Genomic DNA, 25,418 nt, shown 5'->3' with positions numbered 1-25,418 from the left:
GTAGCGTTAGTGAGAGACTGAATGACTGGCTGACTGACTGACTGACTGGCTGACTGGTGGTGTGATGAGGAGGGGTAGCGTTAGTGAGAGACTGACTGACTGGTTGGCTGACTGACTGACTGGCTGACTGGTGGTGTGATGAGGAGGGGTTTCGTTAGTGAGAGACTGACTGACTCTAGCTGAGAAGTGATGCGCCAGCAGGAGTTGTCATCGCTCCACGACCGAGCTGCTTAATTGCTGGCTGATCTGAGGCTGTCATTCTCAGGTTGCATCCCATATGGCATCCTATGTCCTATCGAGTGCACTACTTTAGACCAGAGCCTTATGGACCATGGTGCACTAGATAAGGAAAATATGCTTTTTGGGTCGCAGTGATCCACCATTTGTCTCCCCACGGCCCCCCCTTACTGGCCCATGTCCATCCATGCGTCAGCTTGCAGTACTGAGAGAATCCTTGATTGACGTGCGTGAGCGCATCCAACAACAGAATCCATCCAAACTGCATCCCGCCATGCAATTATTTTATTCTCTCCCACTCAGGGTTTTCACAAAATGAGGGACTGTCGTGCCAGATATGTACTTTGGGAATATTAATCAAAGCTTACGTGTTTCTTTTTGACCGCACATTCAAATATTTTGAGACTGACGAAGTCATGATTGTACAAATTAGATCTAAATAAAAGCTTGAATGTTTCAAAGATAAATCCTCAAGGAAAGGGTAAATACACTACAGTAGCTTTGTAGATCAGACCTTACTTGTAGAGAGAGAGGGGAAAGAGAGAAAGAGAAAGAGAGAGAAAGATGGAGAAAGAGAGGGAGAAAGATAGAGGGAGGGAGGGAGGGAGGGAGGGAGGGGGAGGGAGGGAGGGAGGGAGGGAGGGAGGGAGGGAGGGAGGGAGGGAGGGAGGGAGGGAGGGAGGGAGGGGGAGGGAGGGAGGGAGGGAGGGAGGGAGGGAGGGAGGGAGGGAGGGAAGATGGAGAAAGATGGAGAAAGAGAGAGGGAGAGGGAGGGAGAAAGAGGGAGGGAGGGGGGAGAAAGAGGGAGGGAGAGAGAGAGCAAGGGAGAGGGAGAGGGAGGGAGGGACGGAGAGGGGGAGAGAGAGAAAGAAGGAGGGAGAGAGAGAGAGGGAGGAAGGGAGAAAGAGAGAGGGGTAGAGGTTGAGAGGGAGAAGGAGAGGGAGCGAGAGATTCAGATAACTTAAGCACAGTTCATGACATTCTGGGAATTCCAACTGACATACCTTCAGAGTGAGACGGCTTCATCAGGTCTAAGTGAAAATCCCCTAGATCCTCCAGGAATGTGCGTCTGTGATTTGCCAGAATCAAACACAAACCAAACTCCGCCGCCCCTCGATATGATTGGACAGATTCATTTTCAAACCGACCAAGTCGGGGCCTGACCAAGTTTTTTGGAACACACAGTCTCAGCAATGATTGACAGTTGGTGTGGTTAAGAAGATGTTCACTTCACTATGGACCTATTCAAAGGATGCGCCCCAAAATATATATTGCTGTGGAGAGATGCTGCCCTATGGGCCTTGGTCAAAAGTAGTGCACTATATAGGGAATAGGGTGTCATTTGTGACACTTACATAGTCAGATTGTGTGGAATAGGAGGCCCACTCTCCTCTGAAGACAAGATAGTGAGAGTTTCTCTGAGAAAATGGGGGTTTGAAAATGTCTCGTGCCCATGGGAGTAGTCTATACAGGTTAACAGTAGTCTATACAGGTTTACGGTAGTCTATACAGGTTAACAGTAGTCTATACAGGTTAACAGTAGTCTATAAAGGTTTACGGTAGTCTATACAGGTTAACAGTAGTCTATACAGGTTAACTATACAGGTTAACAGTAGTCTATACAACAGGTTAACAGGTAGTCTATACAGGTTAACAGTAGTCTATACAGGTTAACAGTAGTCTATACAGGTTAACAGTAGTCTATACAGGTTAACAGTAGTCTATAAAGGTTAACGGTAGTCTATACAGGTTAACAGTAGTCTATACAGGTTAACAGTAGTCTATACAGGTTAACAGTAGTCTATACAGGTTAACAGTAGTCTATACAGGTTAACGGTAGTCTATACAGGTTAACAGTAGTCTATACAGGTTAACAGGTAGTCTATACAGGTTAACAGTAGTCTATACAGGTTAACAGTAGTCTATACAGGTTAACAGTAGTCTATACAGGTTAACAACAGTAGTCTATACAGGTTAACAGTAGTCTATACAGGTTAACAGTAGTCTATACAGGTTAACAGTAGTCTAACAGTTAACAGTAGTCTATTAACAGGTTAAGGTTAACAGTAGTCTATACAGGTTAACAGTAGTCTATACAGGTTAACAGTAGTCTATACAGGTTAACAGTAGTCTATACAGGTTAACAGTAGTCTATACAGGTTAACGGTAGTCTATACAGGTTAACAATACAGGTTAACAGTAGTCTATACAGGTTAACAGTAGTCTATACAGGTTAACAGTAGTCTATACAGGTTAACAGTAGTCTATACAGGTTAACAGTAGTCTATACAGGTTAACAGTAGTCTATACAGGTTAACAGTAGTCTATACAGGTTAACAGTAGTCTATACAGGTTTAACAGTAGTCTATACAGGTTAACAGTAGTCTATACAGGTTAACAGTAGTCTATACAGGTTAACGGTAGTCTATACAGGTTAACGGTAGTCTATACAGGTTAACAGTAGTCTATACAGGTTAACAGTAGTCTATACAGGTTAACGGTAGTCTATACAGGTTAACGGTAGTCTATACAGGTTAACAGTAGTCTATACAGGTTAACAGTAGTCTACACAGGTTAACAGTAGTCTACACAGGTTAACAGTAGTCTATACAGGTTAACAGTAGTCTAACAAGTTTAACAGTAGTCTATACAGGTTAACAGTAGTCTATACATGTTAACAGTAGTCTATAAAGGTTAACGGTAGTCTATACAGGTTAACGGTAGTCTATACAGGTTAACGGTAGTCTATACAGGTTAACGGTAGTCTATACAGGTTAACGGTAGTCTATACAGGTTAACAGTAGTCTATACAGGTTAACAGTAGTCTATACAGTTTAACGGTAGTTTATACAGGTTAACGGTAGTCTATACAGGTTAACAGTAGTCTATACAGGTTAACGGTGGTGGAGGTTACCATAGACTAGACTGCCCATAGACTGCCCATAGACTGCCCATAGACTGCCCATAGACTACCCATAGACTACCCATAGACTGCCCATAGACTACCCATAAACTGCCCATAGACTACCCATAGACTACCCATAGACTGCCCATAGACTACCCATAGACTGCCCATAGACTACCCATAGACTGCCCATAGACTACCCATAGACTACCCATAGACTGCATTGTCAGTCACTCCTTGGTGCTCGATTCACTAATAGCAGTCGGTTACTATCCAATCATGTTCTAATACAGTGTAGATCCAATAGGTGGATTCTAATGTGGATATTGATCCCAGTCCCATTGCAATAACTATACACTCCCTTGACTGTATTGATGAGATATACTGTACATCTACCAGCTATTAGCCACTAACTGTTTTAAGAGGGAACAGTAAACCAAATCAAGATGGTTGTGTTTTGCTTTGTCACTGAGTACCACTCTGTTCAAGGAGGCAAGATCTGGGACCCAAATGGATCCCTATAGTGTAATACTTTTGATAAGGTTCAATAGGGCTCTGATAGAAAATATTGCTCTATATAGGGAATAGGGTGCCATTTGTGACTCAGGCTAGGAGGTCGCTGCGACCTTCACACCATGTCACCAGTGATCATGTCAGCAGAACCCTCAGACCCCGAGAGAGGGGGACATTTGTCATGTTCTCTGTTAGCCAGACAATTCTCTGTCTCTGTCTGTGTCTAGATGACTGTGACCTGCCTGTAGGGGGAGGGAGGGAGAGAGAGAGAGAGAGAGAGAGAGGGAGAGAGGGAGAGAGAGAGATGGAAAGGAGAGAGATGGAAAGGAAGAAGATGGAAAGGAGGAAAGAGAGATGGAAAGGAAAGAGAGATGGAAAGGAGAGAGAGATGGAAAGGAGAGAGAGATGGAAAGGAAAGAGAGATGGAAAGGAGAGAGAGATGGAAAGGAGAGAGAGATGGAAAGGAAGAGAGATGGAAAGGAGAGAGAGATGGAAAGGAGAGAGAGATGGAAAGGAGAGAGAGATGGAAAGGAGAGAGAGATGGAAAGGAAAGAGAGATGGAAAGGAGAGAGAGATGGAAAGGAAAGAGAGATGGAAAGGAAAGAGAGATGGAAAGGAGAGAGAGATGGAAAGGAGAGAGAGATGGAAAGGAGAGAGAGATGGAAAGGAAAGAGAGATGGAAAGGAGAGAGAGATGGAAAGGAAAGAGAGATGGAAAGGAGAGAGAGATGGAAAGGAAGAGATGGAAAGGAAAGGAAAAGGAAAGGAGAGAGAGATGGAAAGGAAAGAGATGGAAAGGAGAGAGAGATGGAAAGGAAAGAGATGGAAAGATGGAAAGGAGGAGATGGAAAGGAGAGAGAGATGGAAAGGAGAGAGATATGGAAAGGAGAGAGAGATGGAAAGGAGAGAGAGATGGAAAGGAGAGAGAGATGGAAAGGAGAGAGAGATGGAAAGGAGAGAGAGATGGACGGCAGGGAGGGAGGGAGGGAGGGAGGTGTTTAGCTGTAGTAAAAGGACAGGGGTACAGCCAGAAGCCAACACACACATAGGTAACATACACTGACAGCTTTACCTCCTGAGCTAACCTGTGGGAGCAGCCAGGGGGTGTCCCATCCTTTTGAACAGCCAGGGGGTGTCCCATCCTTTTGAGCAGCCAGGGGGTGTCCCATCCCTTTGAACAGCAAGGGGGTGTCCCATCCCATTGAACAGCGAGCGAGGGAGGGAGGGAGGGAGGGAGGGAGGGAGGGGAGGTGTTTAGCTGTAGTAAAAGGACAAGGGTACAGCCAGAAGCGAACACACACATAGGTAACACACACTGACAGCTTTACCTCCTTAGCTAACCTGTGGGAGCAGCCAAAACTACACCTCAGTGTCATGTTTGGCCTCGTCGTCATATGAACTACTGGGTGTTAGTGTGTGTTAGTGTGTTAGTGTGTTAGTGTGTTTGTGTGTGTGTGTGTGTGTGTGTGTGTGTGTGTGTGTGTGTAGTGTGTGTGTGTGTGTGTGTGTGTGTGTGTGTGTGTGTGTGTTCGTGTGTGTGTGTGTGTGTGTGTGTGTGTGTGTGTGTGTGTGTGTGTGTGTGTGTGTGTGTGTGTGTGTGTGTGTGTGTGTGTGTGTGTGTGTGTGTGTGTGTGTGTGTGGTGGTGAGTGCGTGTGTTACATCCCATCCTTCTCTGCTACACATATCAGTGATAAAAGACCACTGCTGTGACTTCCGCAGCACAGTGAATACCCTTGGCCTGTATAAAGTCACAGACAGGTCTGCTTCAGTCCCTCAAGCCCTGAGGCTCTGTCTCGCCTCGGTAGCTGGCTGGCTCCCCCCGGAGGTATTAGGGGGCCACTGCAGGTTGCCGGCAGTACCTGCGCAGCCATAGACACTGCATTGTGCTCCGACTGTAAAGCAGTCTGCTCGCCGCAAGGCACTCTCACACTGGCGTGAAAGCTGATTGTTTATCTGTACAGGAGCCTGACGCTGAGGGAGATGGCTTCATGACAGGTACATTGACAGCTCTGTAGCTAGCCTCACAGTAGCTCTGTAGCTAACGTCACTGGAGAATAGATAGTTGTTATAACTGCTCCGGGGAGCTTGGATGGAGGGAGAAGGGGGTGTGGGCTTGTGCATGAGAGGTGTGTGTGTGTGCGCGCGTGCGCGTGTGTGGGCGTGTGTGTGTGTGTGTGCGTGCGTCTGTGTGTGTGCGTCTGTGTGTGTGTGTGTGTGTGTGTGTGTGTGTGTGTGTGTGTGTGTGTGTGTGTGTGTGTGTGTGTGTGTGTGTGTGTGTGTGTGTGTGTGTGTGTGTGTGTGTGTGTGTGTGTGTGTGTGCATGTGTGCCCTGTCCTGATGTCATTATTCTCTATGAACGTTGAGAGTGGCACGACTGAGGTTAGGGCTTCTGTTAGACATGCCGTTGCCAGTCAGTGTTCTGACGTTGCCCGACACCGTTTGTTAGCTGAATAGAATTGCAAGTCAGAGCTGTTAGCAAGAAAATAAAATAATGAGTCGGGGAAACTGAGACAGTGACGCACGAAATGTTGAACAGTGAGTCTCTATTTAAGGGGCTTAAAGAGACCGAATGAATAGAAACAACAGCGAAGACAAAGGGAAGAGGAGAGTGAATGAGAAGCTGTTAATGCTCTCCGTCAGTGTCACAGACACGGGTAGGTTCAGGCTGGCTGCCTAGTTGAGTTTGAAATGAAATAAAGAAGTTGGCTAGGCAGGTTCTTTGTCAATCTGTTGTTGTGGTTTGTGTGTAGGTTCAGATCACACATGGGCTGGATTGTCTAACGTTGCTGTAATGAATGTACTGGGGGTTTGGAGTCACCTTGAACCAGTGTCCTTACAGTGTCCTTACTTTCCCCTCCATGACATTATCTGATTTAGAAACTGCTTTGTAATTATTTTATCTTTTCTGTCAGACCCATTTACTTCATAGGATGTGTCCCAAAATGGCACCATATTCCCTATTTAGTGCACTACTTTTGAGCAGGCCCATATGGTCTGGTCAAAAGTAGTGCACTATACGGCATAGGGTGCCATTCTGTGGCGTAGGGACTAGTGGAATGTAGTTTAACACCATGGAGCCACGCAAGCTTTTCAGATTGTCAATTATTCCATCATTTCTGAATGTGATGGCAATTTATACAATCATCATTAGAGAATAAGCAACATTTAATTCTAGTGTTGAGCATGTTGTTTGTTTGACTGGGCGGTGGGAATTCAAGTTTGGCTGGACAGAAAAACCCTAACAAACAACTCCAAATGTTTCCTCCAGTTGACAGATGCGGTTGCAGTCAGTTTCTCTCTCACCAAAACAATGGCTTGTGGTGAATTTAATTGAATCCGTCTTGATGAGGCACACCTCCCCTCGTGTCTCTCCACTCGTGTCAAAAAGCTGATTGAACACTCCCCTTTTACCAGAGACATCCCTGGCAGAGGAAACTCTCTCTCCCTCTCTCCCTCGCTCCCTGTGATTGTGTCAATGCGGCACTCTCCTGATTCACTCTTATTTTTTGGGAAAGGGGGAAGAGAGGGAGGGAAGTGCTGCAGAGGTGCAGAGGATGAAGAGCACCTTGCTCCTCTGGAGGCTCCTCCCTTTGAGGAAGTTTCTGCCACTTCCTGTACCCCCCTGGCATTCCAAACCCCGGCCCCTGGCCGCCCCGGTGCATACTTGGTACTATCTGTCGCAGCAATTAGTAGAGATGTGATGAACCCAGTCCGTTCTCCATATCCCTCGGCCATCATAGTATTTCCCGCGGCTTCCGTGACCAGAGGTGTCGGAATGTGAGGCTCTTCTCCACACTGTGGTTGTTTCCCCTCCCCAGGCAGTAGTGGTGGTGCGGCCTAGTGGGACCTGGTTTAAGAGTGTGTGTACTGTACTCCGGCACGTGCTGTGTGTGTGTGTGTGTGTGTGTGTGTGTGTGTGTGTGTGTGTGTGTGTGTGTGTGTGTGTGTGTGTGTGTGTGTGTGTGTGTGTGTGTGTGTGTAATGAAGGTGCTTCCCGCCTCTCCCTGGTTCTCTTTAATGCCTCCCTCATCAGAGAGAAACCGGAGAACAAAACCACAACAGACACAACCTTTGAAAGGAGGCGTCTTTGAAGGATACGTGCCCTGTTCCCTGAAAGAGAGAGAAACACCGTTAATTGGGAGCAATGTGTGAGGCAGAGGGGGGAAAAGGGATCATTTCCTAATAAGGAGCTTGGTTTTTATGAGGGAGCTGCTGGGAAATGGGAACCATAGGCTGGTAGATGTGAAGTGCCTATAATCTGCATATACGCACATCTTTTAACCTCTCTATCAAGTGCTCCTTTTAAAACCGCCCCTTTGGTGATTGAAGTGGTTTTAACTGAGTTTCAGTCAATGGCGTTATTAGTAGGCCACCAGTGGACTGAAAGTCACAGACAAAACCCCTCCACAGAGGCCCTTGCATTTCTAAGCGGATTTTGACATTGAAAATTCCTCATGCTGGTGGAGTCCTCAAACAAACACACGTAGGATATGAAAAAAAAAACAGCCCTCGCTTTTTTGAATGAATCTGAGGATAACAAGAAGAGAGTGAGGCTCTGGTATGGTCGTGGGCATCTTTGAGCGGTTCCACAACGGACCCCTGAGGTACGCCTTTTTCAAAGTACCCCCTAGAGAACCCAGTGGAAATAAAGTCTGTCAGGGAAGAAGAAGAAGAGCCCTTCTGTCTCTGAGTATTTCCATGAGTAACGCACGGCCTCGCTGCTCTGAAAACGCTGCAGACACTTTTGTTCATCCTGCCCTCCCTGTGGTTCCCTCCTCCTGCAGGCAGATAGATAGTATGAAAAGATGATCCCCTCAAAATGAGTGTGCAGTGAGATAGATAGGGGACTGCCTGAAGAGAGTTGTAGGAATGCAAGGATAAACCGCAGAAGTAATGCCCCTAACAGACCTGGTCAAAATCTCTGCAGCTGTTAGTTTCAATCACCAGTACAGTACATAGCTAACAAATCAACCTATTGGTTTGAGGTCCGTGACGATACCAGTATCACAATATTTTTTCCATGGCAAAAATGAAAACATGAAGCAGACCACACTCTTTGGTCCTTTAAAAACCTGCTGTATGTAAAATATTGTGTGCTATAGCACATAAATAAATCCATGTGATTCTGGATGACAACATAATGATGTTTCATTAGGGCTGTTTTCCTAAAGAAGTTAAGTCAGTTTGCTGTTTTGTTTCCTAGCCACGATACCACTATACTGGCAGCGTCCTGGTCCTAATCGGTTTATGGATTCTATTGAAAGACCTTCAGTAACAGCAGTTAAACGTCCCGCTGGTGATGCGTTAGTAGCAGGTCGGATCTCTTCTTTAAAAGGCTGATCTGATCTCCTTCCCAGTCCTGCAGAGTGAGCTCATAAACCCAGCGAGTCATCCTCATGTTGTAAGCGTCTGTCTTTGATCAAATATTTGTGTTTGTGTTGGAGAGATGTATTGGGAATCCACTGTTTGGTTAATACTCACTGGCGCGCTGTGTGCTACTTATGTTGAGATGGAACTGGGGCGACTGATTCTGGGATATAGGAGGACTAAGGAAGCCTGTGTTTGTTATTCTGTGTGGTCGAGGTCAGCAGTGACCGCGGTACTAAAACAAACCTGACTCATACCTCAAATAGGAAATGCCAAGCACTAAGCTTCCCATCTTTAAATTAGTCAGATCCTTGTTGAACTTTCACTCTCTCCCTCTCTCTCTTTCTCTCTCTCTCTCTCTTCCGTTCTCGCACCCTCTCTCTTTCGCTCACTGTTTCTGTCTCCCTCTTTGTCTATCCCTCTCTCTCTCTCTATTTCTCTCTCTCTCTCTCTCTCTGTCTCTATTTCTCTCTCTCTCTTTCTCTTTCTCGGGCTTTCTCTCTCTTCTCTCTCTGCCTTTCTCTCTCTCTGTATATCTCTCGCTCTCTGTATATCTCTCTCTGTCTCTGTCTCTCTCTTGCTGATAAAGCTGAAGATCCTGCCAGCCTCCATCGATCTCTCTCTCTCCTTTCTCTTTGTCTACAGTTATAGATCCCACCCTTACCCCATATTGTCCTCTATGTTGTAGATTTATACAGACTGGGCCAACCACTACCTGACCAAGTCTGGCTGCCCTCGACTCATCAAGGACCTGACCATAGACATTGCTGACGGAGTTCTGCTGGCAGAAATCATCCAGATCATAGGTGAGAGAACACACACACACACTCGCTGACGCAAACACACACACACACACACACACACACACACACACACACACACACACACACACACACACACACACACACACACACACACACACACACACACACACACACACACACACACACACACACACACACAGGCTTTGTTATAAACACACACACACAGGCTCTGTTATAAACACACACACACGGGCACTGAAGCAAACACACACACAGGCACTGATATAAACCAACACGCACAGACGCAAACACACACACACACTCGCTGACGCAAACACACACACACACACTCGCTGACGCAAACACACACACACAGGCTCTGTTATAAACACACACACACAGGCACTGACGCAAACACACACAGGCACTGATATAAACAAACACGCACAGATGCAAACAAGCACACCCACACACATGTACACACACACACACACACTCCTGACTTAACCTCACTTGTTAGGCTGAGGGAAACTCTCCATTTACCCAGCTATAAAACGTAACAGTGTAGGCATTTAGACGGAACACAAAGGCTTTATCTTCATTTCCGACTGGTCTCTGTCAGGAGAGGAGCTCCAGCCCTGGCAGCCCACCACACACAGACTGTAAACTAGTCCTGCTCTATTGAACCATGTGTCTCCCATGTGTATCTTTTAGCTAGCCTAGAGAGGCTGGTGTTGATGCTCTGCCTCTCTCTTTTTCCCACCTCCCGGGCTGTCTTGAAACTTTACCCCTGCTCTCCACAACAGACAATGGCCCGAGATCCCGCGTCAGTAACACTCAGGCAGCAGCTGATGATTTAGCAGAGACTTTTCTTTTCCCAAACTTTCACTGCTCCGTGGTTGGGCAGGGGGCATTCATACACACACACACACACACACACAGAGAATCCCACACACACACACACACAGACACACACACACACAGAGAATCACACAGAGAGAGAGAGAGATCCATGCTCCCCCTGTCGCTGAGCTCTGTAAGGGCTCCTCCACTAGACTAGACCAGAAGTCCCCTAATTCAGAAGGGTGCTCCACTGTGTGTTTAGGCACTTCTTCTTGTGGGAAGGTTTCACACTTCATTGTTTTGTTGTTGTTCTTCTTCTTCCAGCTAATGAGAAAGTGGAGGACATCAATGTCAGCCCCAGGAGTCAATCACACATGGTGAGTCTGCTCGTTCACCTTTCTTTTTGTGGAGCTGATAGCATTATTTCTGCTTTTATTTTTACGTCACGGTATTGAAGCGTTGGTCTGGTTGAGAGTCTGTATGCTTGAGGACATGTTTTGTAGGTCTTTCAGGTTACTGTCACGGTATTGAAGCGTTGGTCTGGTTGAGAGTCTGTATGCTTGAGGACATGTTTTGTAGGTCTTTCAGGGTACTGTCATGGTATTGAAACATTGGTCTGGTTGAGAGTCTGTATGCTTGAGGACATGTTTTGTAGGTCTTTCAGGGTACTGTCATGGTATTGAAGCGTTGGTCTGGTTGAGAGTCTGTGTGCTTGAGGACATGTTTTGTAGGTCTTTCAGGGTACTGTCATGGTATTGAAGCGTTGGTCTGGTTGAGAGTCTGTGTGCTTGAGGACATGTTTTGTAGGTCTTTCAGGGTACTGTCATGGTATTGAAGCGTTGGTCTGGTTGAGAGTCTGTATGCTTGAGGACATGTTTTGTAGGTCTTTCAGGTTACTGTCATGGTATTGAAGCGTTGGTCTGGTTGAGAGTCTGTGTGCTTGAGGACATGTTTTGTAGGTCTTTCAGAGTACTGTCATGGTATTGAAGCGTTGGTCTGTTTGAGAGTCTGTGTGCTTGAGGACGTGTTTTGTAGGTCTTTCAGGTTACTGTCATGAACATGTTTGATTGTTTTGCAGGAAACCTAACAGTACTATTCAGAGCCCACAGAAGGCTGACTGCTATGGTCCTAATTGCAAAAATCTCTTAGCCAAGAATATACTCTTTCAATGATGTGACTCTAAATGCATAACGTCTAATTGCACACAGCCCACAGCTTGACGATTACCTCTCAATCTAACTACTATAATTCAGTGGGTTCTCTCACTTTGTCCGTCTGTTTTGGCATCTTTTACACTAGTGTAATTAAAAGCGACTTAGCTAGCTGTATTGCCGTGTAGTCTGAGTGTAGTTTTAATGGATTCTGAGGGGGGATTACAGACCAGGCTTCTGTCTTACAGTAAACCCAACAGGGTTGGTGTTTGGCCAAAGCCCTGTGTTTGTGGCTAGAGCTGGGTCTGGTCCACTGTGACACACTGGTCACTAAGGGCTCTCCCCTACAAGCCCACAGAAATGCAGGTCCAGACGCCAGCCACCCCTGTCCCTAAAGGATTTGTGCTGGAGGAGGTGTGTGTGTGTGTGTGTGTGTGTGTGTGTGTGTGTGTGTGTGTGTGTGTGTGTGTGTGTGTGTGTGTGTGTGTGTGTGTGCGTGCGTGCGTGTGTGCGTGCGTGCGTGCATGCCTGACTGTTTGTGTGTGTTCACTCTTTGTCTCAGTCACTCAAAGCCCATTGATCCAGCATGAGCCTCAGAGGCCGTGCCAGCCCCTGTGGTGGGGAAGGGAACTTGACTTTGAGGAAACACGTCTGCTTGTGGCTCGGGGTATATGGCGGACATGAGCAGAGGGAACATCTGACACACTTGTGGAGCCGTGTTGCACTGAGCAGCTCCGGAGAGAGGAAAACATTGGTCCTCAGAACTGGGTGGATTTATGGCAAGCCACTGAGGGTCAAAGGGCAATTCAGGAACAACTGAGGTAACAGAGGATAATTGGAGGTGATGTAGCATACAGGTTTTCAGAGTGTGTTTTATCGCTGCAGACTAGGAACAGTTTGTTAGTGAATGTAGGTGTACATGTACTGTATGTTGTGCTGGGTTGGCAGTAGATGCTATGTGCCTCTCCGGTGTTGTCTGTGTGATCGAGCTAATATGTGTCATTAAACCAGGGTTCTCCAACCTTGACCCTGGAGAGATACACAACTGTAGGTTTTAACTCCAACCCTGACCCTGGAGAGATACCATCCTGTAGGTTTTAACTCCAACCCTGACCCTGGAGAGATACCATCCTGTAGGTTTTAACTCCAACGCTGTTCCTGGAGAGATACCCTCCTGTAGGTTTTAACTCCAACCCTGACCCTGGAGAGATACCATCCTGTAGGTTTTAACTCCAACCCTGACCCTGGAGAGATACCATCCTGTAGGTTTTAACTCCAACGCTGTTCCTGGAGAGATACCCTCCTGTAGGTTTTAACTCCAACCCTGACCCTGGAGAGATACCCTCCTGTAGGTTTTAACTCCAACCCTGACCCTGGAGAGATACCCTCCTGTAGGTTTTAACTCCAACCCTGACCCTGGAGAGATACCCTCCTGTAGGTTTTAACTCCAACCCTGACCCTGGAGAGATACCATCCTGTAGGTTTTAACTCCAACCCTGTTCCTGGAGAGATACCCTCCTGTAGGTTTTAACTCCAACCCTGACCCTGGAGAGATACCATCCTGTAGGTTAACTCCAACCCTGTTCCTGGAGAGATACCCTCCTGTAGGTTTTAACTCCAACCCTGACCCTGGAGAGATACCATCCTGTAGGTTTTAACTCCAACCCTGACCCTGGAGAGATACCATCCTGTAGGTTTTAACTCCAACCCTGACCCTGGAGAGATACCCTCCTGTAGGTTTTAACTCCAACCCTGACCCTGGAGAGATACCATCCTGTAGGTTTTAACTCCAACCTTGACCCTGGAGAGAAACCGTTCTGTAGGTTTTAACTCCAACCCTGACCCTGGAGAGATACCCCTGACCCTGGAGAGATACTCCTGTAGGTTTTAACTCCAACCCTGACCCTGGAGAGAAACCATCCTGTAGGTTTTAACTCCAACCCTGACCCTGGAGAGATACCATCCTGTAGAACCCTGGGTCCTGGAGAGATACCCTCCTGTAGGTTTTAACTCCAACCCTGACCCTGGAGAGATACCATCCTGTAGGTTTTAACTCCAACCCTGACCTGGAGAGATAACTCCTCCTGACCCTAGGAGATTTTAAGGTTTTAACTCCAACCCTGAGCTGTAACTAACCTGGTTAATCTTATCAACCAGCTAATGATTAGAATCAGGTGCGCTAGATTGTAGGATTTTAACTCCAACCCTGATGAAGATAAAACCTACAGGTTTTAACTGGTATCTCTCCAGGAACAGGAGTTAAAACCTAGGAGGGTCTTCTCAGGAACAGGGTTGGAGTTAAAACCTACAGGAGGGTAGCTCTCCAGGAAACTCCAACCCTGAGGGTTCCTGGAGGTTTAAAACCTACAGGAGGGTAGTTCTCCAGGAACAGGGTTGGAGTTAAAACCTACAGGAGGGTATCTCTCCAGGAACAGGGGAGGGTTCCAGGAGGGTTAAAACCTGACAGGAGGGTAGCTCTCCAGGAACAGGGTTGGAGTGAAAACCTACAGGAGGGTAGCTTCCAGGAACAGGATTGGAGTGAAAACCTACCTCCACAGGAGGGGTTAGCTCTCCAGGAACAGGGTTGGAGTGAAAACCTACAGGAGGGTAGCTCTCCAGGAACAGGGTTGGAGTGAAAACCTACAGGATGGTATCTCTCCAGGAACAGGGTTAAAACCTACAGGAGGGTAGCAGCTCTTAAGGAACAGGGTTGGAGTGAAAACCTACAGGAGGGTAGCTCTACAGGAACAGGATTGGAGTGAAAACCTACAGGAGGGTAGCTCTCCAGGAACAGGATTGGAGTGAAAACCTACAGGAGGGTAGCTCTCCAGGAACAGGGTTGGAGTGAAAACCTACAGGAGGGTAGCTCTACAGGAACAGGAAACTGTTGCTGGGAAGCAGGGCTTTACATACCATTCAGCTTGGTAGTGGACGATTGACAGGATGGGATGATGTGAGGGAAACTGAAGAAGGAAATTGAACACTGTTAACATGGCATTGCAGTGACTATGGATATCCATATTAGGCAAACGTCCAATTCAGTAACACGTTACGTTAGTGTTGCTATCACTGTGTAAAATCTAAAGTACTATATAATAATATTGTAGTTACTCATTGTTTCATAGGACTTACTGCAGCAACTCTTACCCTAAGCTACGGGGTGAAGTTACTCATTGTTTCATAGGACTTACTGCAGCAACTCTTACCCTAAGCTACGGGGTGAAGTTACTCATTGTTTCATAGGACTTACTGCAGCAACTCTTACCCTAAGCTACGGGGTGAAGTTACTCATTGTTTCATAGGACTTACTGCAGCAACTCTTACCCTAAGCTACGGGGTGAAGTTACTCATTGTTTCATAGGACTTACTGCAGCAACTCTTACCCTAAGCTACAGGGTGAAGTTACTCATTGTTTCATAGGACTTACTGCAGCAACCCTTACCCTAAGCTACGGGGTGAAGTTACTCATTGTTTCATAGGACTTACTGCAGCAACTCTTACCCTAAGCTACGGGGTGAAGTACAGTGTAAAACGGAGTAATTACATTACTAACCGGAGTAATTACACTGTACTAAGGGCTCTGTAATGTAAAGTGAGTCAGTCCATCTATATCACCGCTACTGAGCGGAGAAATGACTCATTCCTTAAGTCTTGTTCATTGAGTTTTTTGGAGATTGTAGCTGTGTAGCTGAACAACACAGAATCAACTATTTTCAGCAGGAGAGGAGCATCTCTTATTGCCTGAGGAAGTCGGAGGAACAGACTTCTCTCCAACACGGCTCCAGCTTTACTTCACCGACTGACTTGCATAATAGACTCTCTCCCATTGATCTGACTCTGCTCAGGTCGGCTAATTCATCTGGCTGGAAAGGAAAGTGGCTGAACGCTCATCTAAGGCCAGCTAGCCAGTCGTGAACATCAATTGACCCCAACACGTTTGTTCTCCATTAGTGAAAGAGCAAGAGGTAGGGCATCCCTGCCAACTGGGGGTACCAGGGGGGAGAAACGTGGGAGGAAACATTGAATACTTTACATGTGAGGGATGGTAGCGATTCCAAGGGGCATGCCATTCTCGGTGGTCGATTCTGGAATTCCGAGCAAGCCTTTCTCCAAACATGCCGCTTGGGGTGTTTTGGGGTTGGGTTTGCTGGGAACTGAGACTGGGAGTTTCTGTAGACCACATCCTGACCCGCAGTACAATATTGTCTCAGTGGGGAGACTGGACGAGCTCTCTTCAGAGGCAGGCTGAGCCAAACAAGAGAAGAATAATCTCAAATGTGTTTCCTAGCACACCTCTCTCATTTACACTTGAGTCATTTAGCAGCCGCTCAGAGGCACTTACAGTTAGTGCATTCATCTTAAGATCGTTTGGTGGGAAAACCACATATCTCAGTCATAGTAAGTACGTCTCCTGGGTGTTTTTTTTGTTGGTCTCCTCAAAACCCATTGGATGAGATGGTCAGAGGGGAGGTTCCTCTGCCTATTTCATCCAACGGGTTTTGAGAAGGAGGCGAGGAGAGAGGATGCGAGGAATCAAGAAAATGCCATTGAGATTCTCTCAAGGACAAGGCAGTGTAAAGGGATTACAGTCTGATTATGTCTCTTTACACTGGGTTAGCCATGTGGGGAGGAACTCACACGCTGTTCATTAAGACGTCACGTCGGAGCTCTGCGTCTTTTAAGCGTCTCTTTCATCTCACGGCATGTTTCACGCTTCTCTTCCACTGTTAAATCTAAGGCTTTCTGACAGTGACACTTCTCTAATTGTATATGGAGTAGCCAGGGGAATTAGATGTGGCACAAACAGGGCCCTTGGACGGAGCACTTTTCTTCTTCTTCTTTAGTTGTTGGTGAAGAAATGATGGTCTGACAGAGAATGACAGCCTGGATCGTAAAAGGCTCTGTTCAGCAGAAAGATAAAGCTCATTTCTGGCGTCGCTAGTCAACCGCAGCACATCAGCGGAACGCAGACATGACGTGTGCTCAGTTCACTGTCCTTCTGAAGTCGCTGGAGTCTAAGAAGACCCAGTGTCTCTGTAGTTGGCACTGTACTGATGTATAGTTTTACAGATGAATCATAGAATCGCTCAAGAGTTGTAAAAAATGGATATCATGATTGAATTAGTTGTCTGTAATTGTTTCCATATGTCCTTCATCTATGCTTGATGATGTGTTTTAATGTATGCACAGAGCCGTAAACAAACTTTCCCCGTGGGGATAATAAAGTGATTATCTTTATTTTTACAGAGACTTGAGGCAGTGATGCCAGCTCTCCCCGAGCAGCACTTTAACCTAGTATTCTCCCTCAGAGAGAGCCTCAGGCTGCATTAGTCAGTTGAAGTGAGGTTGGTTGGTTCCTTCACCCGTCACATGGTCCAATGGTCACATGGAAGGTATAACAGAGTTAGGTGTTGGTTAAGGACTCGTGAAGCAGCCCGGCGCCATCTGGGGCCAATCTGTTGGCAGTGCGCAAGACGGACGGATAAGGGACACGCAGCATGCACCCATCCCATTAACCTCGTTCGCCCGACACTGTCAGTGTTAATACAGTCTGGTATTAGCACTCTTAGATGGATCATGTATACCTGGTTTGAAGTGTAGGCGTGAGTTCCTTTGTAGCTACACTGTTCAACATCTGCCCTGTTTTATTGCACCGGTTGGTTATTGGATTTGCCAGCTCCAGCTGTCAAGCCTATTCTTATGAGATGAGGATCAGTTGGTATGGTAATGATGTGACATATGAAGGTTCATGACGCGAGGCTGTGGAGTGTCCCTGGGTGTCACTATGATGCCATATATCCCTCCCATTCAAATCTGGACCTCAAAGCCAGTTCCACTACTTGTTGTTATTGTTCCCCTCTTACCAGACTGATTTAGACCTGGGATACCAGCTGGGTGCAATTAATTATGAGGTTGACCAGAAAAACCAGCAGTACCCTGGACCTCGTAGGGTAAGAGTTGAATTCCCCTGGAATAGATCATTGACCTGAAGTTGCCGTGAGCAGCTGGATAGTTGGAACAGTGTTTTCACCGTCTATAAATGCAGTTGGATAGAATCATTCTGTAGTCACAACTCTGGCCGTCGTATTCTACAGTCCTGCTGCTTTTCCTTTCTCTCTCCCACTTACTTGATGAATGTTATCCATTGGCAGCACACACACCTCTCCCAGGTAGAAATATGTGCCTAGTTAAATGAATGAAAATCAGCTGGTCTGTGGAGGATTGAAGCTGTGCATCTCTGTTCGAGTTTCTATCTCATTGCCATGGATTTGCTCCAAACCCTCATCCAATTTCCATTCTTCCTGCATAAAGGCCATGGGAGGACATTTTTTCATGGTGGGGGAACCCTTTCATGTGTCTACACAGTAGACTATTCTAGAACTGACGAGGGAACACCTACAGGCCTGTTATGTCAGTTGTACCCCACATGGACCCTTTTAATCTCTCCTTATAAAAAGAGGTCTCGACGGATGTCCTGTTGAAGGGGAAACAGCTGACTTGTTAAACAGGTTCTGCCAGGGGATTGCTAACCTTTGAACTATCTCTGTTCTCTCCTTCACAAAGCTGACGTTCCTGACCGAACCATCTGTCTCAGTCGCTCTCTCTTTCTCTCTCCCCTTGTTGCCTCCATCTCTCTTTCCCTCGTGTTCTCCATAAATATGGCACACTTCCCAAAATACTTTTTTATGGACAGTCCATTTATTTACGCTCCAAGAGATTTCAACTCTGAAAAAGACCCTTCACTTTTTCTTGCGCCTTTTATTATCGTTCCATTCTGCCTCTAACCGTCTCAACACAGCCACCCTCTCAATCACCTTCAATGTGATAGGGGTAGTGTCACCGCTTCAATCAATTGTCGAGGATCGTCACAATGTCCTTTCCTCTAAAGTCTACAATCTCAGCCCTGGAGCAGAGACATGGGATTCATCCTAAATGGCACCCTGGTCAAACGTAGTGCACTATTTATGTAATAGAGATGCTATTTGGGATGCACCCACAGTTTCTAGTTTGGCTCGGTAGGTATTGGGGGTCGTGTGAGGTTGTCGGTGGCAGGAAACGGTGCGAGCTGCGGCATTTCTCACATTGCTACTTGACTGGCCAGCAGGTTATGTAGACGGACATTTTCAGATGCCAACGCTTGACCCTGCTGGTCTCCTCTGTGAAGAGCCTCAGACACGATAGACAGAGCTCCCATTGTAGCCTGTCGACAGCAACGTCCGCCCGCATTGTTGCACTGCTGGGCTCACGTATGATGAAGTCATAGTGGTAGTGGTGAATTCTTAGCTACCAAGCTGTGGATGCTACTGGTTGATGGATTATACTAATGCTGAATGAATTTTAATGGCTGAAAAAAAATCCTCTTGGCTATTTTATTTGTGTATTTTTGAACAGGGTTGTATTTTTGCAGACCAGAGTTCCCTGTGTTTCTGTATTCGTCTTCAAGAAAATTAATACAATGTTGGAATTAATACAATGGTGGAATAAAGTTTTCATTTGAAAACATACAGCAAGACAATTCAATGTAGGAATTCTCCAGCCCCAATAAGAAGCTTGCCCTCTCTGCTAAAGCTGCGAAATACATGACTATTAATGAAGTCCTCTTCACACTGAGGAACAGGGGAAATCAAGTAAAACACAAGTGCATTAACATAGGAGAGAGACTGTATATTTCCCAAGTTTCAAAGGTTTGTGTAAAACCTGCCCTATCTGACAGCCGTATGAAAGAACCAGTCCGTGGAGATGATTAGGACTGTCACCCAAAATCTGTATTGAGTAACTAAAATATGCAATAACCCCATTTATTCTCACATACCCACCATCCGGAGCTTGACTGATATTAGATTAACCCTCACACACACACTATCTGGAGATTGACTGATATTAGATTGGAGCCGGCTCCTTACAGTGGATTTGATTACCCTGGGATGATGTGGTATCGAAGCCCCCTCTGCTGTAATGTGCCAGTCGTTTGTGTCAGTCGTTTGTGTCAGTCGTTTGTGTCAGTCGTTTGTGCCAGTCGTTTGTGTCAGTCGTTTGTGTCAGTCGTTTGTGCCAGCCGTGCCTATCAATGGCAGTAGACCGCTTGAGAGACTTTTTATTCATGGCTTATCAGCTGTCTCCCACTTTGGATGCATGGAGGGTGATGGGCCTGCTCTGAAGGGGGCTGGGGATCGATGGAAAAGGCAGCATGTCAACCCCCTCTAGAGCCGACTGCTGAGGTGATGGAGGGATAAGAGAGAGAAAGGAAAAGAGGGGGAACGTTAAAGGAGAACGATGGTGTGTCGTTGGGGGAGGGCATGAGCCACTTCCTTTCAGGTTGGTTTCAGAAGCGGCAGGCAGCAGAGAGTGAAAGCACCAACTGCCTCACCTTTGCTGTAACATACGTCACAAAAAGCCTTAAAGGGGCCATCTGTAGTTTGCTTCATCCATTTTTGGACTTCTACATGAATGAGATATATTCTTGACCGTCTTTCAACTGTCGGACCCCATCAGAACCCAACATAATAAGCTTGTGTTATTCCAGTGTTTGTAAACATTGTAAATGTAAACAAACACTGTAAGCCTCAAAACATGCGTAAACATATAATTGTGATTTCTTTGATCAGTCCGTGCATCCATAGCTCTGTTTGTGAATTTGAGAGTGGTTACATTTCTCCAGGCCTATCCCTCAGCTTTTTACCAAAACAGAGGCAGGGGGGAGCGCCTTGTTGTTGTTTCGATGGCAGATTGCCCCTTTAAACCAGAAAACCCTCCCCTTAAGAGCCAAATACATCAAGACCAAACAAATAAATGGTCTTGGTCAAGTTTCTTGTCCCCCTAAAACCTCTCTGTTTCCCTCAGCTGTTTTCAGTTTCAGAGTGAGAGGAGGCCTCGTCAGCCTGTTAACATGTGGAGTTCAAAGCCCAGGCCCGACTACAGTGATTAAAGCACCATCATGCTGTAAAACATCTCAGTTATGTGACGTTCTAGCCTAAATCATCGGCTTGCTCATTACACTCATTAGACAAGGGCCCACAGGAATTTATGGCCCATCACCACCACAGCCGGGTGTGCTGTGTTCACCCTTCTGTTCTGACAGTGTTCAAACTCAATGGAACAGGTTTGGAAAGTAAAAAAGCTTACATGGGTCCCTGCCAGCTTTTGAAGCACTCTTAGCATAACACTGAGTTAGTGGCATGGCTTCTCTGAGGGTAAAATGAGAATGAAGAATCTGTGTTGTTCTGAGCCGTGGTGAAGCGCCAACGCAGGGTGTTCTGTGTTGTTCTGAGCCGTGGTGAAGCACCAACGCAGGGTGTTCTGTGTTGTTCTGAGCCGTGGTGAAGCACCAACGCAGGGTGTTCTGTGTTGTTCTGAGCCGTGGTGAAGCACCAACGCAGGGTGTTCTGTGTTGTTCTGAGCCGTGGTGAAGCACCAACGCAGGGTATTCTGTGTTGTTCTGAGCCGTGGTGAAGCGCCAACGCAGGGTGTTCTGTGTTGTTCTGAGCCGTGGTGAAGCACCAACGCAAGGTATTCTGTGTTGTTCTGAGCCGTGGTGAAGCGCCAACGCAAGGTATTCTGTGTTGTTTTGAAACAGATTGCTTTTGGCCAAGATCAATTGTAATTGAGGCGTGGGCCCATTTGTATTTGACAGTTGTGTCTGAGGGATAACACTTTCCAAATGTGGCGGTTACTTGAAACCGTTGGAGACCCAAAGTGCCTCAAAACACATTTTTGGGACTTGGGAGCGATGTGAGCAAATTAAACTGCAAACATTTATTCAGCATCAGAGTCTCATCTTTTGATCTGTGCAGTGTGTGAATTAAACATGGTTTGATTTACGATGATTATAACGCCAACAACAATAAACTTGAACAAGATGACTTCAGTATTATGTTAATTGTGCTTTGCCTAAAATCAGCTGTCATTTTCCAGTGGTGTATGTTTGTGTTCTTGTCAGTTCCCGAAAGTGCAAATTTGGTGAAATGTCCCTCATCAAAATGTTCCATTTCCAAATGGCTTTTAATGACTTATGTGGATCTGTAAAATGACAATTTTACATCGGAGCAAGAAATGATCCGAGTTCCTCGAGAAGCCGTTAAAATATATGACAAAGCCAAACCGCCCACCAAAATGGCAGTTTGTTTAGCCAGAAAGCAGTGGAACATTAAGGCTGCACTTATCAACAACACTTTAAATGACCATTCAGCTTTGTTTCCGTCATTTAAATCTAAAGACCGACAGAAGATAATCAGTGGTAGCTCTGATCTAATAGCTCTCTGGTGAGAACGTCAGAATGTCAGTTGCAGAACATTGCCTCAGATTTGATCAGTTACATTTTTGTATTTCAAAAAAATGATCACACAGGATACAGGTCTCTCACTCTCCCAGACAGATCTACTGTCTGTTTTCCTATGGGTTGACTCCTCTGTCTTTGTGTCGCCCCTTCAACATGCCCTGCCTCTCTAGTCTCTGCCCTCCCCCTCTCCCTGCCTGGCCAACAGATGCACGGAGCTGCGTGAAGGCATCCGTGGATATTTGACTTGACGTTGTAAATATTTGTAAAGCAGCCGTTTCAAACAGAACTATTGAAACATTAGTCCAAGGAGGCTGAGGTGATACCATGCGAGTCCCGTTAGTCACATTTCATCTGTGTTTATATGACACTAATTTCCACAGATGCTTTGTGCTCATCTGAATTTGTCTGGTAGCCTCTGTTTTTTCCCCCCACAACCGCCCTCAATGGAACAACACCAATGTGGATTTGATACTTCACTAACTAGACTAGACTTAATTGGGGAATGATGACCATAATGTACGGTGCTCAGCACGTCACTCCGCTGAGATGAATGTCTCAAACACATTTTTACGAGAGAAGGGTATAATCAAACTGTTAGGTTGTTGGGGGTGTCTGGCTAAGCATATGTGGAACAAACCACATGTGAACAGCCCGACATCTGTGCCTCTTTTTTCCCTTCCAGTTCTGTTTGTGTTGTGGAGGCAGATGAACAGGCTGTGATCCCCATGTTCTGGTCCCGACCCTGTTGATACAGGCAGAGTAAACAGCCATCCATTCTCCTGGCCCTCCCTGTTGCAGGCTACCACTGGCTGGTGCAGGGCTGGAGGCTGGAGTGGTACATTACATTGAAGTCAGACGAGACCCACCCGTCTGTACGACTGGCTGTAAATACACCTTCTTTCACCCTGAGATGGGTCAGGGCCAGGTTGGGGCTGGTCACCATCTGTGTAATGTTGATACGCTACAGAATGTGCCCTTGTTACAACTGAAATGTCGTCACAACCAAGATGTGTGTGGATCTGAGAGGGCTGGCAGGCGAGAGCGAGGGCATCGTCAGAGACTCCTCTATTGGCTTATTAAGGTCTGATGTCATCACTGACGTGCATCTATATTACAGTCGTTTAGTCAACAGTCTAGGTCAGACTCCAGACCAGACTACTGAGATGGTGTCCCTGTTCCTTTGGGGGGCGTTTCCCCTCAGGGCTGGTTAGGGTTTAGACTGAAGCAGCACGGAGAAGGATTCCATTAAACTCCACTGCTGCTGGACGCCGCCTGTCTGCCCAGCCTAGCCAGCCAGCCCAGCCCGCCCTCACAACAGCCCAGTACAATACGGCCCAGTGGAGCTCTCTGCCCTGTGGTGACCTTCTCATGAAAGCCCTCTGTGCCGAGGGCTGAGACTACCCGCCATGCAAACGGTGGCAGGCGTTAGCCGCTCTCAAGGAATGCACAGTGGTTCATATATAAAAGGGTCAGTGCCTCGAACTCAGTAGAACTTTGTCACTCTGAGGGAGGCTGAGTATCGCTGTTGACTCTACTGCTGCCTGTCAGCTGTGTATTGTGTCGTAATTGGCCTCAAGTGGGCCACATCTCCTGTACTGTATACATACTGCATATTGACCAGGGCTGGGGCTGTGGGCTGTGTAGGTGGGACACACTGTGGTCACTATGTCAGACGGCCCGGCTGACTCCTTGTGTCACGTTCGGGTCAAACGGGCTCTGCCATAATCAGACAATGGGTGCTTTATGGCCAATGGGTTGATCAGCCCCTAACTCCATCCCCCTGAGACATTGTGCACATTGAATGTGAAGTAGCCACTCCATGACAGTCCTCCACAACCACCATGCTTTCCTCCACTGACTGTTGTTCATCTCCTCATATTCTTTCTGTCCTCAGACCGAGAATTTGGACGCCTGCCTCAGTTTCCTGGACGCAAGAGGAGTGAATGTACAAGGGCTCTCCTCAGAAGGTAAGACTGAATTCTTGTATTTTTTAATGACGATGAATGTATAATGATGATTGTTAACCCATGAGGCTTGAGACAAGGCTAGGAACTAGGACTGTGGTTGTACGGTTTCTTAAGCTATGGGTCGGTTCCCCAACTGGACTCTGAAAGTATTTACATTTCTTCTTGATTTGGGTTATTGGGTCACGGAAGGACGGTGAATTTCTCATTTGGGTCTCGAGCTGAAAAATGTATCACAGGATGGAAGGAAGTTAATGTGTCGTTGAGAGTTATAGCATGATCGGTCAACCTAACTACACATAGTTTTTGAATGGCACATTTGAGGTTACTCTCCTCCTACAAGCTGCTATGAATCAGATATACAGCCCTACTCGTATGGGTGTTAACATGTCTGAAGTTGCCCCACAGTAACTAGCCAACTGTTATTTAAGACCAGTGTTTGTTTCCTGGACCCCCGTCAGTTTAACTCCCCTCTAAAGTTTGGGGAAGTGACGATGCCCTTGACCTGTCGGAACAGCCCAAATAGCCGTCCCAATACTCATATGACCAGCTACTCTAAATTCTGTCCCCCTAAAAATAGCAAAGTGACTTTGCCAGTCTGGAATAGAAGAGGGTACCTAATAATACAGGCTATTGGGTTACTTTTTTATGGCCGTGGATCCCTGTCCCCATGGGCCATGTATATGAGGAGTGGGCCAGGCGTGGGTCTCTGTCCCCCTGGGCCATGTATATGAGGAGTGGGCCAGGCGTGGGACCCTGTCCCCCTGGGCCATGTGTATGAGGAGTGGGCCAGGCGTGGGTCTCTGTCTCCCTGGGCCATGTATATGAGGAGTGGGCCAGGCGTGGGACCCTGTCCCCCCTATGGGCCATGTATATGAGGAGTGGGCTAGGCGTGGGAGGCGTGGGACCCGTGTCCCCCCCTGGGCCATGTGTATGAGGAGTGGGCCAGGCGTGGGTCTCTGTCTCCCTGGGCCATGTATATGAGGAGTGGGCCAGGCGTGGGACCCTGTCCCCCTAGGCCATGTATATGAGGAGTAGGCCAGGTGTGGGACCCTGTCCCCCTAGGCCATGTGTATGAGGAGTGGGCCAGGCGTGGGTCCCTGTCCCCCTAGGCCATGTGTATGAGGAGTGGGCCAGGCGTGGGTCCCTGTCCCCCTAGGCCATGTGTATGAGGAGTGGGCCAGGCGTGGGACCCATGTATATGAGGAGTGGGCCAGGCGTGGGTCTCTGTCTCCCTGGGCCAGGCGTGGGTCTCTGTCCCCCTGGGCCATGTGTATGAGGAGTTGGCCAGGCGTGGGTCCCTGCCCCCTAGGCCATGTATATGAGGAGTGGGCCGGGCGTGGGTCTCTGTCTCCCTGGGCCATGTCCAGGCGTATGAGGCCAGTGGGCCAGGCGTGG

At 47.0% G+C, this 25,418-nt stretch overlaps 1 protein-coding gene across 1 annotated transcript in view; it reads left to right on the top strand.

Moving 5' to 3' along the window:
* The window catches only part of LOC135516596 (neuron navigator 3-like), a 106,758-nt gene extending 82,212 nt beyond the window's left edge, over positions 1-24,546 (top strand). Inside the window, exons 2-5 of the mRNA XM_064940940.1 lie at positions 9,711-9,828; positions 10,954-11,006; positions 23,951-24,023; positions 24,500-24,546. Coding sequence (XP_064797012.1) covers positions 9,711-9,828; positions 10,954-11,006; positions 23,951-24,023; positions 24,500-24,546 — 291 coding nt within the window. The remainder of the gene's footprint in view (positions 1-9,710; positions 9,829-10,953; positions 11,007-23,950; positions 24,024-24,499) is intronic.
* The last annotated feature ends 872 nt before the right edge of the window (positions 24,547-25,418 follow it).

The sequence above is a fragment of the Oncorhynchus masou genome, chromosome 27 (genome assembly GCF_036934945.1).
Source record: "Oncorhynchus masou masou isolate Uvic2021 chromosome 27, UVic_Omas_1.1, whole genome shotgun sequence".
NCBI lineage: Eukaryota > Metazoa > Chordata > Actinopteri > Salmoniformes > Salmonidae > Oncorhynchus > Oncorhynchus masou.
This window is presented reverse-complemented; position numbering and strand designations above follow the sequence as displayed.